Genomic DNA, 16817 nt, shown 5'->3' with positions numbered 1-16817 from the left:
CTGAATCCAAGAAGATAAGAATCATATTTGTCAGCAGGAAGACGAAAAAATTCTACCCAAAGGCCATCATGAAGACAATCACAGAAAGAGTCACAGTCAGCTTTAAGGTAGTTGTAAGAGGTACAATGAGTGAGGGATTCTGATAATAAAGAAAAATGATATAGTTTTAGAGAGATCAAACCATGATTAGAAGCACTTAAGGGTTAATGTGGAGAAATAAAATATTGACTAGGATCAGAAATAAGACATAGTTGAGTAGAGAAGGTAATCGATTCGGGTTGTCTGAAAAGCAAGTTGAAAAGTTGACTATTTGAGAGATTGAGAAAGGCAAAAGTTGTGGGCCTTAACACCTGCAGAGTCACTGACACTAGAGCCAAGCCATTCAGTGTGATAAGCATTAAAGTCACCAACAACAGCGAAATTGGCTAAAGGATAAATAAAAAGGACTCAGTCAATTTGATCAGAAATAACATTGAAAATAGTGCAGTTTTTAGATGAAGGAGAGCAATATAGAACAAGGAGAAAAGTGATGTGTGAAGTGGTGCGAAACAAATGCAAAGAATAGTCTGTGGATTCAAACCTTTCCAGACAGATAGGTGAATTTTTACAAATGTAAATGCCCAGGCTGAGCATGTGACTATAAGAGTCTTTACAAAAAAAAGAAGATAACAGTCAACACTAAGATCACAAGATGAGATAGCGGAATTAGTCTGAAAAATAGCAACTAGGTTTAGTGAAGGTTTAGTGAGATTCTCAACAGAAATTCAACAGAGAAGGTTTAGTGACTCAACAGAAAAAAAGTTACTTTAGTAAAAAGTTAATAATAAACTATGAACTCATCTTGAAAGAACTTTATATACTTTTTACATTTTTATTTTTGCATGCCAACACTTTTAGTGATTTAGGTTGGCAAATGTAATCAAGGTTCCAAATTTATAATCTATAAAAAGTAAATATTACCATGAGAAAAACATAAGAATATAAAAACTAAAATGACAATCTAAGCTTATCTCTAAACTTGTGAAGTTTGATGTAAACAAAGATCTAAATAAAACATTTCTGAATATCATAAAGAATAACCTGTTGTATTATGACTTTTAGTGAATTGTTGAGCTACAAGTTATGGTGTGCTTGTGTTATGAATAAAAGCTTCATGTTGCGCATAACATTTAAAGTATGTGTATTAAGTTATATACTAATTGAAGTTCATAATAAACTGTACACATATGACTAACTCATTCATAATTAACAAATTCTTAGTAAACATTTGGTAATAGAATCTATGATTATTGATTTTTTGATGTTGCTATGTACAACCTGTTTAGCAATAAAATCTTTATTGTCAAACACTTTTGTATTAAAGTCTATTGGAAAATTTTCAGATACAAAAAGCACATGAAATGTATGAAAATGGAATTGATTGATGGAGTTCTGTTTGAACACAGAAAACAACTCATTGGATTTGGATGAAACTATAATACTATAAGCTTTAGCAGATGCAAATATTTTTGTTCAGGAAAGGAACAAAAATATTTAAATAGAAAACTACTGTTTAAACTGCTTTTAAAAACTTTACTACTTATAAACTTAAACAACAACTTATGCTCAATAACATAAACAATAACTTATGCTCATAAACAATAAACTTATTCTGATAAAAAAGCAGTCAAAGTAAACCAAGGTTTGTTGTTAAAAAAAAAATTAAAACTATCAAATTTTGTTCTGTTCTTTGATTTATGTTCTTTAATTACACTCAGATTTAGTGAAAAACAGCACATAGTTAACGACTGCTCTAAATTAATTCCAAAATAAGTGTTATGCAGTTCATAATGAATATGGTATGAAAAATTTTATTGTTATGTGGTACAAATAAGAGAATTGTTGAATGACTTGAGTGGTAAAAAAAGCCTACAACAAACTATAAAGTTTTAGGTAATGGAACAAATAAAAATAAAATAGATTTTAAAATATAGAAATAAATTGCCAGAACTATAACAAAACTTTGAAAAATAAAAAAAAAGAGGAAAAAATGAAATAAAAAAAAAAAACCTAATTATAAATAAAAAACAAATAATTTTGGTTTCAAAAGCTAACAAAACTTGTTATTAACTTATTTTTTATTAACTGTTTAACATGTCAATAGTGATGATATCACAAACCTGATATTTTTTCATGTTAAAAACTTTTTCAAAACTAACAGAGCAGTCTGTCCACAATAAAGTCCAATCGTCAGTATCTTCAACTTCTTGGAAACCAAATTTTTTAGCAGCTCTTCGCACTGAATATGAAAATTGACTTGCAATAAAAAAAATGTATATATTTTTTATGTTACACATATCATCATCATCATTATCATTACCATCATCATAATCATTATCATCATCATCATCATCATCATTATTTTCATCATCACCATCAGGGATGGGGTCAAATACAATTGATTAAATACAAATATAAATACTTTCTAGATTCTAGATTTCCAAATACAAATTCAAATAGAAATATATGCATTTGGCATTTTCAACACAAATACAAAGTCAAATATTTGTACTTTAGGTTAAGAAAATATACAAAAATTTTTTTAGGACAAGACTGATAAAATGACATATTAAATAAAAAAATAAAAATTTGAATTTATTTTAGTGTTAAAAATAAAAAATAAAAAAACAAACAAACAAAAAAACCTTGGTTTTTCCCAAAAAAATACTGATTAAATTAGTTTATGGAATTGCAAACAAATTTCCATCAAATACAAATATTTAAGAAAATTATCAATCAAATACAATACAAATACAAATGTACCTATATTTACCAAATACAAATATGTATTTGCCCAAAGCCCTGATCATTATCTCAGAGATACAATTTATACAGCTGCTGTCAAAAGACATATTAAGAGCAAAGAGTAAGATGTGCCAAGTTTAGTGAATTATCTTCACTTCCGAAAAACAAAAGGAGCATTGTTAAAGATGGGAAAAATGCTGTACACCACATGAGTCTATGTTATAATGTATGGTAGTAAAACATGGCAATGAAGATGGACAATGTCCAGCATCCTAAATGAACTGACAAAATGATGATTAGAGGGATGAGTGGTGTGACGTTAAAAGAAATAAATAGAAACAATAGTCTTAGACAATGAATGCAAATAGTGAGTGTTAAGGTGATTATGGCATATAAAGCATAAAAATAGCAGTTTCAGGAGAAATGATGATTATGAATAAATGACAAATTACATTTATTTAAGCGTAATGTGAAGTAGTAAGGTGAAGTAAGATAAAAATAAGTAAATTTATAGTCGCATGGTTGCATTTCTTCCATTTCTTTTCTTTTCTTCAAATATGGTTGCTGCTTAAGCAAACTATCATCTCATGTTTCACAAAAAAAAAACACAATATTGTCCTTCTTGTTACAATATCACATTCATCCATACAATATTTTAATGTAACTGTAATTGTAATTCAGTCATCCACCTCGCATTTTACTGTTACTATTTTTTAATCCCTAAAAAAATTTTACTCTTTTTTTTTCTTAAATATTCTATTTCTCTACTGCCTTCATGTTTTCCTGACTCATACAATATACTGCTTTGAAAATCTTTTATTCATTTTCTTTCTCTTCAACTCATTTCCAACTTCATTTTCATTTTCTTTAAATCTTCTGTTAATCTTTAGGTAACTCCCAAATAAAATAGTGGTTGCTTTAACAAAAAATGTAAACTAGGCAACAAATCTTGTTATTAACTTTACTTAGTCATTATAAATTAATGTTGAATTTTAATACTTGTATTAAATTTAAGAAAACTGTAATAAAAAAAAATATTAAAAAAGAGTTTTGAGAATGATTTGAGAAAACGGATCAATGATAATGAATAAGATGAGAATAATTTTCTTGAGAAAATCTCTTTGCATTGTTTATATTCATGTTACTTTATTTATTCTAACCAATTATAAACAAAGAAAAAATAGGTAAAAAAGTTACCGCAAGAATATTTTAAATTAAGTATAATGCCATGTTTTATATAATTCAAAAAATGTCTAGAAATTGAAATTATTTTAAATTCTTTAAATTATTTCTGATACTTATTTCAAAGACTTCAAAAATACTTTGAATACTTTAAAATATTTTGTTGAAATTTAAAAAGATTTCTGAAGAATAAAAAGGAACAAAGCATTTTCAAAAAATATTTGAAAAATGATAATACTTTCTAACTTCTGCCATTTGTTAAACTTGAAAATTAAAATTAAAAAATTCAGAAAAAAAAGTTAACTACATTTTTTTTTTAATGACATGTTTTAACTTACTCAACTAACCCCTACATCATTCAGTCACATAAATTTAAAAACACTGAACCATTTTTATTTGAATATTAAACATACCACATTCATACTTGCAATTTATTAAATTGATTTTCAATATTCTAAAGGAAACAAAAAAATTAATACAAAAAAAGGTTTTTAACACTAAATTAAATACTAATTGAAATAAGCAGTAATCAATTTGAATTTATTTTAGCACTTTTTGTTAATAAAGCACAGAGAAACCAATTTTTTTTTTTTTTAATTTTATTATGTTAAAAATATTTAATATGAAAAGGTTCAGTATAATGAAGATTTTTATTTTTTGATTAACTATTTTTTAATCATAATTAAAATAAATATCTTTAGTGCATTTTAAAAACAATGCTAATACTTTAGTTAAATACCATCATTGTTTAAAAATATGCTATACCTTTATTTTCACAATGAAAATAGATAACTAAAAAAATAAATGTTTTAAACCAATAAATAAATCAGTATAAACATTTTATTTGAATAGATTCAAAATCTATTCAAATAAAATGTCCCAACATGTCCCTTAAAGCTCAGTATTAGGACAACTATTTTTCTTCTTTAAATTAATGACCTTAATAACTATTAAATTTGGAACAGCTTATCACTTCACTGATCCTAAGTGATAAGCTGTTTCAAAACTTGCTTGTTTTTAAATAAAACTTATTTTTAATAAAACTTGCTTATTTTCAACAAAACTTGTTTATTTTCAACAAAACTTGTTTATTTTCAACAAATCTTTGAAAAAAATTAACAAACGCATTAACCATGATCTTGCCAATCTAGTTTTGTGGCTTCATTTTAATAAGCTTTATCTTAACTGTAGAAAAACTGATCTAGGCAGAAAATCAATCCTGTAAACTCAATCAAATATCTTGGAATTAAAATTGACCTTTTATTTGCATCGTATTATAAAGCCACAAAATTTAGCAGATGAAATGTCAATCTGTAAACACTCTTTAACATATACCATGCCATATTTGGCTCTCATATATGACATGCTGGCCAAATATGGGGACAATCCCAACAGCAAGCTGTTACAAAGGTATCTCATTGTAAAAAACAAGGCATTAAAGATAATGTATTTTCAGAGTTACAAATTTAATCCTAGTGTACTTTATCTTACTACTAAGATTCTCAAACTGTGTTCAACTCCTTATTTGTCAGTTTGTCTGGAATTGCCAACATAAAAACCTACCTCTTACATTCAACAACTTCTTTCCTAAAAGTGCAAACAATTGTTACTTTTTTTAATCCATTAACAATCTGAACCTACCAGCCTTAAAACATTGTTCTGCTACTTAAAAAAAATCTTTGAATAAACTTCCTATGACCTGAAAGTTTTGACTGGAGTCATACTATGTTTTTAAAAGCAAAATAAATACTGTGAATATATCAAAAATAAACTGTGTATTTAAGTGTTTGAGTGTATTTCAAGTATTGTTAGATGACAATTGTTTTTGTCACGATTATTGTTATTAATTTTATTATTATTTATCTTACCAATGTAATTATTACTACCTCCACTTTTATTATTAATTCTATTACGACTGTTATTAATTACTATATAAACTTTAGTATTTCATTACTATTAATGTTATTGTTATCAACTGCAGCTTTTTACTTTAAGATTAGCACATGCACTATTTGTAAATATACATGAAGTGTGGTAATTATTTCAGAAATATATTGATTGATTAATCATTAATTTGTGTATCCAATTTTTATATAACATTCTTGATAAACGTATATTATCAGTTACATAGACAGAGGACATAACTGTATACAGTTATATAGACAGTGGACATAAGTATATATATAAAATTGCAGATATGATAATAACCTACCTCTTACGTTATAATGCTAACATTATAAATTAAAGAGAAAATTTAATTATATTTTATGATTTCCTTGTAACATCAAGTTATCTGAAGCAAAATATTGTAGTGTTCATTACAGCTTTAAATAAAAACACTATCAAAGCATTAAAATATAGAACAATTTACCTTCTTATCTAAAATCATTCTTAAAATTAAAACTGGGCTATAACTATTTTTCAGAAAAATATTGTTTATAAATCCTATACAGTTCTACAATCTCAAAATTAAACAATCTCAAAATTAAATCATATTTATATTTATTACTTTCATATTATTTTTCACTTTTTGGATGTGTTTTAAGACAAGTTTTTTATTTATGCTCTTATTACCACTATTGTTTATTATTATTATTACTGTTACTGTTATTATTGTTGTTATTATTGTTATTATCCTATTATCACTATTGTTTATTATTATTATTACTGTTACTGTTATTATTGTAATTATCTTAAGAATATTATTATTATTATTATTATTATTATTATTATTATTATTATTATTATTATTATTATTGTTATTATTGCTACCATTGCTATTTTTATTATCAAGTTAGATTGGTGTTTACTTCACATTAGTAATTATAACTATTTGTAAATATCCCTAATGCAACAACTTTTTAGAAAATATTTGACTTGATTTGAATCAATAACTTACGATACAATGTATAAAATGTAAGCATGTTATGCTACTTAAATATTCCTTTTTTTTTTTTATTTAAAAAAAAAGCACAAATAATCTTTTTTTTAATTACAAGACACATATAGTTATTAAAAAATTTATTTTTCAATTAACCTTTTTTTTCTTTTGTCTTTTTTTTTTGGATATCTTAAAAATCCATGGCTTTGTTTGACTAAAACATTTTCATTTTTAAAATCGCACTTGTCATTAACATTAGTAACTAAATCCTTTTGAAAAATATTTTCTGAGGTGTCTAAACAGATTTCATTAAAACTTAAATTTTCTTGATAATTCTTTTTTGAATTATTCATTAAACTATCTTTAGTAGAAGCTGATGAATGGTCTCCAAAATTTTGGTCATTAATAACAACTTTATTCAAACTGGTTTTTGAAAACACACTGTAAAAAATATTTATATCTCCGGCATCAGCATCATTTAAGAAATGGTGTGAATAGTCCTGATTATTATTAAGGCTTTTTGTTGAAAGATCTTCAGAAATCATTTGATCTTAAATTGCCCCTCATAGGGCTCAATAAAGGCGGACTTCAATTAAATTAAAATGCGTTTTCTTGACAACGAAAACATTTTTTGAATCATTATAACTCAAAGTAGACTTTAGTATTAAGATTTTGTCAATTATAAAGAGTAATAAAGCAAAAGAGATTTTTTTTTTTTTTTTTTTTTTGAACCGCGGATCCTTTGTTTCTGCTACCACCGCAAGTTTTCAGTGTAAATTGAACGATTTTCATAGCAAAAAAAAAAAAGTTTAAAAAATCAATATTGCTTGACCTGGATCTCAAATCAATATTGCTTGAACCTGGATCTCCTGCTTATAAAGCGCTTGCTTTATAAGCAGGAGATCCAGGTTCGAAACGAGCTCTGGATAAATTTTCGCGTCACGGTAAGGAAGGAGGCGTGAACTTCCTGGTTAAATGCACTTCCGCGGTGTTCTGTGACAAGACCGTAAGGACTTCTTGGGGCACCTAAAAAAAAAAAAAAAATATTCCTGAGACACGAATCGATGTCTATTAATTATAAGATGAAAGTAAAAAAAAAATATTTTAATTTTGATTTGACGTTGAATCAAAGAAAACTTATACTTAACGCTTTTATTACATCTTTTTTTCTTATTGTCCATTAGTTTGATTGTTTCATAGCAGAAAATTTAACAATCGTATTAACAGAATACACGAAAGAGCCCTTATAATTGTATATCAAGACTATCAATTTCCTTATGAAAAACTACTTATAAAAAATGATTCGATAACTATACACCACAAGAATTTACATTATTGGTTACGGATAGTTAAATTGGGGCCTGCTCTTAAATCGAAGAACGAGATTTTTTATTTTTGCAATAATTTACTAAGAGGGGATAAATTTGCATATAACAATATACAAACTATGAAATACGGTCTGGAGTCCCTTTCACATTTGGGATCATCAATTTGGAATTCGGTACCAATGAGTTCCAAATCAGCATTAACTTTGAAAGAATTTAAATTAAAAATCAAAAATTGTATTCCGAAACACTGTCCCTGCAAATTATGCATGATCTATGTCAAAGACATTGGATTTATAATGTCGCATGTTTAATTTATGCAAGCTTTAAATAAATCGTTGTTTTTGATTTTTACAATTGATTTATTAAGTATTTTTCTTGAATTTTTTTTATAATTGTTTGAGTTGACTTTAATTAGCCTAATATGGAACTACTTAACTTGTATGTAAAAATGTCAACTATAAATAAATTGCAAATAAGTAAATAATAAACTCTTCTTTGGATTCGAAGTTCTTGACGGGTCCTAATATTTTTTCATTTTTTTCCAAACCATATCAACCTTGGACTCAAAAAAATCAGAAAAAATAAATAATAATTTTATTTTAAAAAATGTTTTGGTGAAAAATATTTGCAAAAATATACCTAAAACCCCCGTTTTGTTGAAGACAAGTATTTTTGTTAAAAAAACTACGATATCTTTTTATTATTTCAAATAAAAACAAATATTATTTTCAAAATCAGCATAATATTCTGCTTCTTTTTGAGTACCAGGTTGATATAGTTTAGAAGAAAAAAAATTGTAACAATATTAGGACTCATGTAACAATTATGCAAACTGCGAACCACGAAATGCAAACCATTTAAATGCAAACTTTTTTGCGAACCACGATCCCATTGTTTGATAATTACGGTTAAATATTGGTTGTTAAAAGTGGTGGAACAAAATAAAAGATCATATTCTTGATTTACTAAATAACTTTTAAAACACTTTTCAACTTACTGCCTTCCAAGTGTTTTTATGAGTAATTTCTATAGAATATATTACTCTAATTCAGAATTATAAACAGGTCTAAAAGTTTAAAGAAAGTTCTATAATCACGTGTTTATAGTTTTGAAACAGCTTATTTGTACATTTATTTGTATGTGCCTTTGTTTCCTTAAATTTTTAATACTATGTTTTTGTAGATTAATTCCAGATAAGCTATTCTATTAAAATTGCCTAAAAACACTGAAGAGGGAGGAAAAAAATTGCGTACCTAATTGCGATACCTCAATTACTTGAGAAAGTTACACAAGGTTTTGAAACATAACGTTTTGCATAACAATAGCAAACGCTAAATAAATTTAACGAGCTAAGCATGTCTTTGCAGACCTTGGTATGTGGCCTCTATATGGCAATTAGTCGTTGGAGAATTTTTTTAAACATTGATGTGCTTGGTACATCAATATTTAAAAAAAATGTTTTTAACAGCGGTTTATCGCCAGAAAGATCTCTTTGAGGTAATTCAGCGTTTTCGTTTTATTCCGCTAAATGATGATAGGAATAGTGTCGAAAAATGAACTTCAGAATGGTGTCGATTATATTAAAAAGGCCTGATGTCGCAAAAAAAAAGAATAGTGTCGCAAATGAATTTAATGAATAGTGTCGAAAACAAAAAAATGAATAGTGTCGCAAATAGTAAAAACGCAATAGTGTTAACGCAAATAGTTAATTTCAGTAATTGCTTATTCGTTTTGCTTTTTTTTTTATAACATACAGGTTTTACAGAAAAAAAAGAAAAAAGAAAAAAAAAAGAATAATGAAAGAAAGGATTGCTACTAAACCCCAAACCCTCAATCGATGTAGCGGCACTCCTTTGCGGCAGCAGGCTACAAGATATTTGGTGTATGTACTGAAGCCCCCTGCAGCAGGCTATTTCAGTATGACATCAGACATGTTATCTAAACACATTTGTTATTATTGTTTTTTTATTTTTGTTACTATTCATTAAAACTCCATTTTACTACATTAGACATTACTCCATTTTTCTATTTTTGACTCTATTCATTTCACTACTCATACATTTGCGACACTTTTTTTTGTTTTTGACACTATTCATTAAACTCCTTTGCGACATTATTTCTTTTTTTATTTTCGGCACTATTCATTAAATTCATTTGCGACATTATTCCTTATTTTGTTATTCGACAATCAATTCCTTTTTTAAATTATCAACGATCAAATTTGCGACAATTTAAAAATTTGCCACAATCAAAATTTTGCGACACTATTCCGCCACACCCCGCTAAAGCATTTATTGAATTAAAAAGCCTGATATCTTTAATAATATTTTTAAATAGTTGAACACGAAAATATTGACATGATAGAAAAAATAAAACTAATTAAATATATACTAAAATAAATAGATAAAAATCTTAAATCTTAATATAAATAACCATAAGTAAATAAGTTAATGAGATAAAATTTACGTAAATAAAAAATAAGTTTTCTTTGGCTTAAAATCTTTTTCGCAGTATTTTCGCAGTAAAAAAGTATCTACACTTTTTTTTAAGCATTTTTTAAAGTGTTTAAAAAACAATCGTTTGCGAACAAATTAACCCAGACGGAGCATGTTCATAATAACATGAGATAAACAGCAAAGTGGATAGAACATAAAATGCAACTATAAGTTTAAATTTGACGTTTACTGCATTCATAAAGAAGTTTCACAAATGATTTCTCGGGTGTTAGGATAATATTTAAATTGAAATTTTTAGAATGGTTTATTACTTTAGGTTTAAAAAATACAAAAAACCATAAAATATTTATAAAAAAAAAAATTATATTTCAAAATGAAAGCCTATATTCCAAGTATTCCTTTTAGATCCCTATTCCTATTCATATTATAGAAGAGGTAACATTATGGTTTATCAAGCACCTTTTAAAGACGTTTTTTGACATACTTCAAGTAATACGAATACTGTTTAAATAAAAATCTGATATAGTATCAGCGGCGGTTTTAAGCACAGGCAAAGCAGGCATTTGCCGGTGGCCTCGCATTTTTTTTCTTAGTACAAGTAATATAAAAAAATTTTCTTAGTACAATAAATATAAACAACGAAACTCGTTTATTAAAATTCAATATAATGTATGCGTACAGTATTTTTATAAACAGTATTTTTATAAAATATTCAACTTTACATATACATCTATTATTATGTATGTAGCAATTTTTTTTTGCGTTATACATAATGCCTGGCAACCATATGAAAGAGTATGCGGTTTCTAGTCTCATATACATTGACAATGACTGTGAAAAATATATCTTTGCCCATATACACCTACACGTCTCAAAGGCTTTTTCTGTTTTTCCATCCTCCTAACTGAATGACTTTTTGTTTGTTTGTGTATTTATTTTATATAATATTGTCTTTACATTTTTACTGTTGCACAAGACATAATCTGAGCAGTGATGGGATGTTATGCTGGTTCCGGGTATTTGTTGTAATGAGATATCCTCATATCAGTTTATACTTTCACTTACAATTTGGCATGATTTATTGTTTGAAATTAACAAACTAAGTAAAGTTATGCAGAATCCCTCGGCAGATATTTCTATTATGATAAAATTGGTGGAAACTACGAAAATTTTTTTAGAATCATTCAGAAGTGATGAATCATTTGAAGCGATTATTAAAAAAATCTGAAGAAATAGCTATAAAATTAGGTACTGAGCCAGTATTCCCTCAAGTGCGGCTTAGCCGAAAACGACGTTTTTTTGAATATGAAGGAACTGATACACCTCTAAATGGAAAGTCTAAATATAAAGTAGATTTTTTTAATGCAATAATTGATGTTGCATTAGTAAGCTTAAATAAAAGATTCAAAATGCTTGATTCATACAACAAAATATTAGGTTTTTTAACCCGTACCGAAAAAATGCGAAGTTTAGATGCAAATGAATTGTTGAATGATTGTAAAATCTTAGAAATATCACTGAGAAATCCTAGTACAGAAGAATCGGACGTGAACCATGAAGAGTTATACTCGGAAATAAATACATTTTTAAGAATGGATGCTTCGGCGGAATCGAAAGATGCACTGGAAATTTTGAAGTATATTACGGCAAATTCTTTAATCGAAATTTTTCCAAATTTATTTATTGCCCTACGAATTTTACTAACTTCCCCTATTTCAGTGGCAAACGCAGAGAGGTCATTTTCCAAATTAAAACTCATAAAAAACTATTTACGTTCCACTATGGGTCAAGACCGCTTATCTGCATTAGCTTTAATTTCCATTGAAAATAAAATAAGTCGTGCGTTTTTTGCTTCGTTACGTTCTAATAAATATCCAAAACACAATAGAACACAAGAATTAAAAACTCAACTAATATAATAGAAAACTTGCCTATGGCCTCGCATATGGTAAATCCGCCACTGTGTAGTATAGATTATCTTAAATATATTAGCTATTTAAAACATTTACTTTTTAACAATTAACAGCCATAAACTTTGATTATTTAATGTAACTAAAAGTTGAATATATTTTAGTCTAAATGATAATTAATTTTAGGCATTAAAATTTCTGAATTCGCTTTACAAATGTTTTTTTCACATTACAAAAGCAGAGAACAAAGTATCACAAAAAAAGAAGAGTATTTAATGTGCAGAAAAATAAAAATGCATGTAATGTAAGTGGATGTGAGTTAAATGACAGTAATATTTTAGGCGCATCTGCTAAGAAAGTTAAATTCATTACAAATGTACCAAGTTAAAACATTAAAAAAATTAGTGGTTAAAGAATTATAGACACTGAAATTTTATCTAAAGTTATTTCATTGTTAATGTGTTCTTAATGTGAAAACTGTGCATTGTACCTAGGTGATTACCATGAAAAAATAAAAGGTCTAGCATCGTTGCTATATTTGAAGTGTACTACACTATCTTGTGATTATAAAAATGAACTTTATACATCAGATAATTGTGATAAAGGGATTGATATTAACAACAGGACAATATATGCAATGAGAGTATTAGGACATGGTCATACTGGAATTGAAAAATTTACTCAGCTCATGAATATGCCTAAACCCATGACACTTAAAAACTATACAAAATAACAACAAAAATAAAAAACGTGAAAATTGTTGCAAACGAGACAATGTCAGATGCTGCCACTGAAATAATTCTTACTGAAATAAAGATTCTGAATTAGTAAAATGTCTGCATGGCAAAACCCAGATATATGTAATGAGAGTTTTAATAATTTAATATGAAAAAGATTATCAAAAAGTAATTATGTTGGTTTAGCCAGTTTAGAGTTCGGAGTGTACGATGCTGTTGCAAATTATAACATTGGTATGAAGTCTGTTATTTTAATTTATGAAAAACTAAATATGAAACTAGCACATTTTACTTTAGCTGGTTGCAGACTCATAAACAAAAAACGAATAAATCTATCATCATTTAAATCGAGTGAAAGTTTTAAGACTAAATGAAAATTGTTACGACGTCAACGATTGTCAAGGAATGATTAATAAAAGTCAGTAGAAAAGTCCAATGAATACTATGAATCTGGTAGTTTTTAAAATATTCTTTTAAAAAGGAATTTTTTTAAAGATATATTTATGAAATGAACAATAATTTATGATTTTATATTTTGTTTTGCGTTTTCTGAGATTTTGCTTTTTAAACATTTTTTAAAAATTTGCTTTTTAAACACACCGGTAAAAAAAATCTTGAAAACTATACATGCTATCATGATGAATTTTTCAGTGATTGTTCATTTTGCCAATATTTATGATATTATTGGAGTAGAATTTCTAATCTGACTTTTGAGTTATTAAGTTTTTTTCTTTTTATTTTGACCTTTTTTAAAAAACCAAATTTGTTTGTAGCCTTTTATGGAAAAAAAAATATTTATTCAAAAATCTGCTTCGTTCATACCACAAATTTAGATATTTAGAACAGTTCTGCAAAACTTCATTGACTCTCCTTTACTCACAAGTTTTTATTTTTTAACGACGTAAACACAGTTTTTGTATTTTCAGCTATTTTTTTTGGTTACTGTAGCAACGAGCTATCATTTTATGTATTTTTTGGTATTTTTAATGTCAATATAATATTTCCTATGTTACTAAAGAGAAAGTTACTTTATATGTGTAGTTTTGAGATTTGAGGGTAGTTACCAATTAATTACTTAAGTTAAGTCTTTTAAATAAGTAACTGTTGCTTGAAAAAATAATTTACTTTTACAAGTAAAAGTTATTTGCATTTTTACTTTTACTTGTAAATGTAACTTACCTTTAATGGTAAGTCGTGTAAAGTAAGTTACTTTGAAAAGTAATTTTAGTTATAATTATGTAAAAAAAATTACATCGAAATGTAATTTACTTTTTATATATAAAAAAAGTTCTTTATGAAGTAAACTTACGTAAATATAATATTTAAAAAACATAACACTTACTTTACAAAGTAAAATAAAACTACATCATAACAACAAATTACTTTAAGGTTTAAAAGTAACTAATTAGCAAAAACAGCTTACGATAAAGTAATTTGAAAAAAATTGTTATTTACATTTACAAATAAGAGTAATTTTTTTCTTTGAAATTTTATACTTTACTTTGTAAGTAAGTAAAATGTAAGTTATATGATTTACTTTCTCAAAGAATAGTCATTTCATGTCGATTTAACAAAAATTTTGAGATCCAAACAGGCAATGGATTCTTCAAATCCATTGCCTGTTTGAGGGCACTTCTGGGTAATACATCAGGTAGTACTCTGATGTATGTTGGAAGTGTTTGCGGTGGGGTATCGGGAAAGGATATTTTTCACGTATATCGTATAGGGTAGTTCTATTATAATTAAAAGCAAATGTAGTCAGCATGCGGGTATACTAGTGGTGTAGAGACGGGCTCTCTGTCGCATTAGTGTTAATAGGGGCTACTAAATAATCATTGATTATTTTTAGTAGCCCCTATTTGATTTATTTTTTTGTTTTGCACAAATACGTTAGCGGCCATGATGAAATTTTGTCGGGAAAGCAATGGGGGCATAATTTCTAAGCTATGGGTAATTCATGCATGTGATAACCTTGACAAAGTCACTGTTTGTTAGAGCACGCTTTTTCTCCAGTTTTTTTCTTTGTATTTGCATTTTCAATCAAGTATTTTGTTATGGTAATATGATGCAATATAACATTTTTGGTATCCGAAAGAACATCAACTACTAAAACAGTTTTCAAAAAATTATAAGTCATTTAAACTATCTGATATAATTTATATGATTAAAAAAGTGTTTATCAGATGTAATCTTTTGTTGCATTTAATCATACATAATCTATTTGCAAAAAGGATGGAAAGGAAAGCTGTTCCATATTTACTGTAGGTTGTGGGCACCCTAATAAGCTCCTTTTTGTTGCGTTGGTGTCCAACCCGTACAAGAATGATTAGAAAAATAAAATATTATTCAACTAAAATAGTGCTTTAGAATAAATTTATAATTTTTTTTTCGAACTTTAGTTTGACTTCACAAAATGTTTTTCGGCTATCAGTTGTAAATTTAATAAAAGTACATCTTAAAATTGTTTTCAGAACCAACTGGAGAACTCCACTTTTTTGATTCTCTTTTTTTTTTTTTTTACTTTATCTTCCAGACTTTACTTTGGTTTAACTTTATCTTGACAGCATTTGTGCCCCATCCCTTATTTCTTAATTTATTTATTCATTAAGTCAAAAGTGCCCTAGCAAGGTTGTGGCGAGTGAGACTCAAGTCTTAAAAGCACTTTATATAAACATAGAGGTGGAATTTATGATATCGAAAACATTTTTCTTTTTTTTTTATTGCTAAATATATTTTTAAATAGTTCAAATTTAGCACAAAAAAAAAAAATTCTTCACTTTTTGCTTTTCATTAATCAATAACGTCTTTTAATCAAGAAAATGTTGTAAAATATTGTAAATATTCAATCAAATCTTTTTATATATAATTTTACAGTTTTCAGTAATTTTACGGTTTTCAGTAAGCTAATTTAATAGATTTAGGGATGGGGATGCAAATTATGTTATATGTAAGCATGCTAGGCAATGAACATCAATATGCTTAGCAGTTTTAAAAAATTTTGAAAACAAATTATCATAGTTGTTACTTAAAGTTATAATAAAAAAACTCAACAAAATACCATAAAAAGTGTTTATCAAAGAGAGGGAAGGGGAAGGGGGCTTCCGTAAACTTTTGTAACCTACTTCACAATAATTTACTGTAAAATTGTTCTTACAAACTCCCTAAATAAGACATTAGATTGTACCTATTAATTATAAAAAGAATTATCTTATTTTGAAAATTTCTAAGATTTTTAAAACTTCAAAAATTTTCCGGAAATTTTCCCGAGTTGAAAATTTCCGGAAAGCTTTAAAACTTATGTAGAAGGTAGTCTCTCTTTTCAAACCGCTATTCCGACGTTGAGCATCCTTGACGTCCGAAAACCAATTTGCCTATCCCCTAAAAACTTTTGGAAATATGCGAATTGGGAAATTAAGGATAGGCGCATTGCAGTGTACATACATCGGCTGATTTATATAGCCATGGGCACAGTAAGTCTGCATACATTAACTGAGGGTTTGGGTTTGGTAGGTTGTCTTAAACTGAAAGATTAATCTTTT

General features: G+C 27.0%; 2 protein-coding genes across 3 annotated transcripts in view; one reads left to right on the top strand and one right to left on the bottom strand.

Moving 5' to 3' along the window:
- Nucleotides 1–7744, bottom strand: part of LOC100202518 (tubulin polyglutamylase ttll6) — a 35768-nt gene extending 28024 nt beyond the window's left edge. Inside the window, exons 1-3 of one of the 2 annotated variants that reach the window (XM_065816900.1) lie at nucleotides 7004–7744; nucleotides 4380–4420; nucleotides 2160–2278 (exon numbers count right to left, since the gene is read on the bottom strand). In XM_065816900.1, the coding sequence (XP_065672972.1) occupies nucleotides 2160–2278; nucleotides 4380–4420; nucleotides 7004–7392 (549 nt within the window). In that variant the 5' untranslated portion in view covers nucleotides 7393–7744. The remainder of the gene's footprint in view (nucleotides 1–2159; nucleotides 2279–4379; nucleotides 4421–7003) is intronic. The other variant, XM_065816901.1, reaches the window with a different exon arrangement.
- A 4080-nt stretch (nucleotides 7745–11824) lies between these two features.
- Nucleotides 11825–12550, top strand: LOC136089579 (uncharacterized). Its single transcript, XM_065815631.1, has one exon. The coding sequence runs from the start codon at nucleotides 11825–11827 to the stop codon at nucleotides 12548–12550; it is 726 nt and encodes a 241-aa protein (XP_065671703.1).
- The last annotated feature ends 4267 nt before the right edge of the window (nucleotides 12551–16817 follow it).

The sequence above is a fragment of the Hydra vulgaris genome, chromosome 13 (assembly GCF_038396675.1).
Source record: "Hydra vulgaris chromosome 13, alternate assembly HydraT2T_AEP".
Lineage (NCBI taxonomy): Eukaryota > Metazoa > Cnidaria > Hydrozoa > Anthoathecata > Hydridae > Hydra > Hydra vulgaris.
Note: the sequence above shows the minus strand (reverse complement) of the source record. Positions and strands in the feature narration are given on the sequence as shown.

Bases quoted from the DNA above. Each gene is read 5' to 3' on its own strand.
- LOC136089579 (XM_065815631.1), top strand. From the start codon at position 11,825: ATGAATCATTTGAAGCGATTATTAAAAAAATCTGAAGAAATAGCTATA.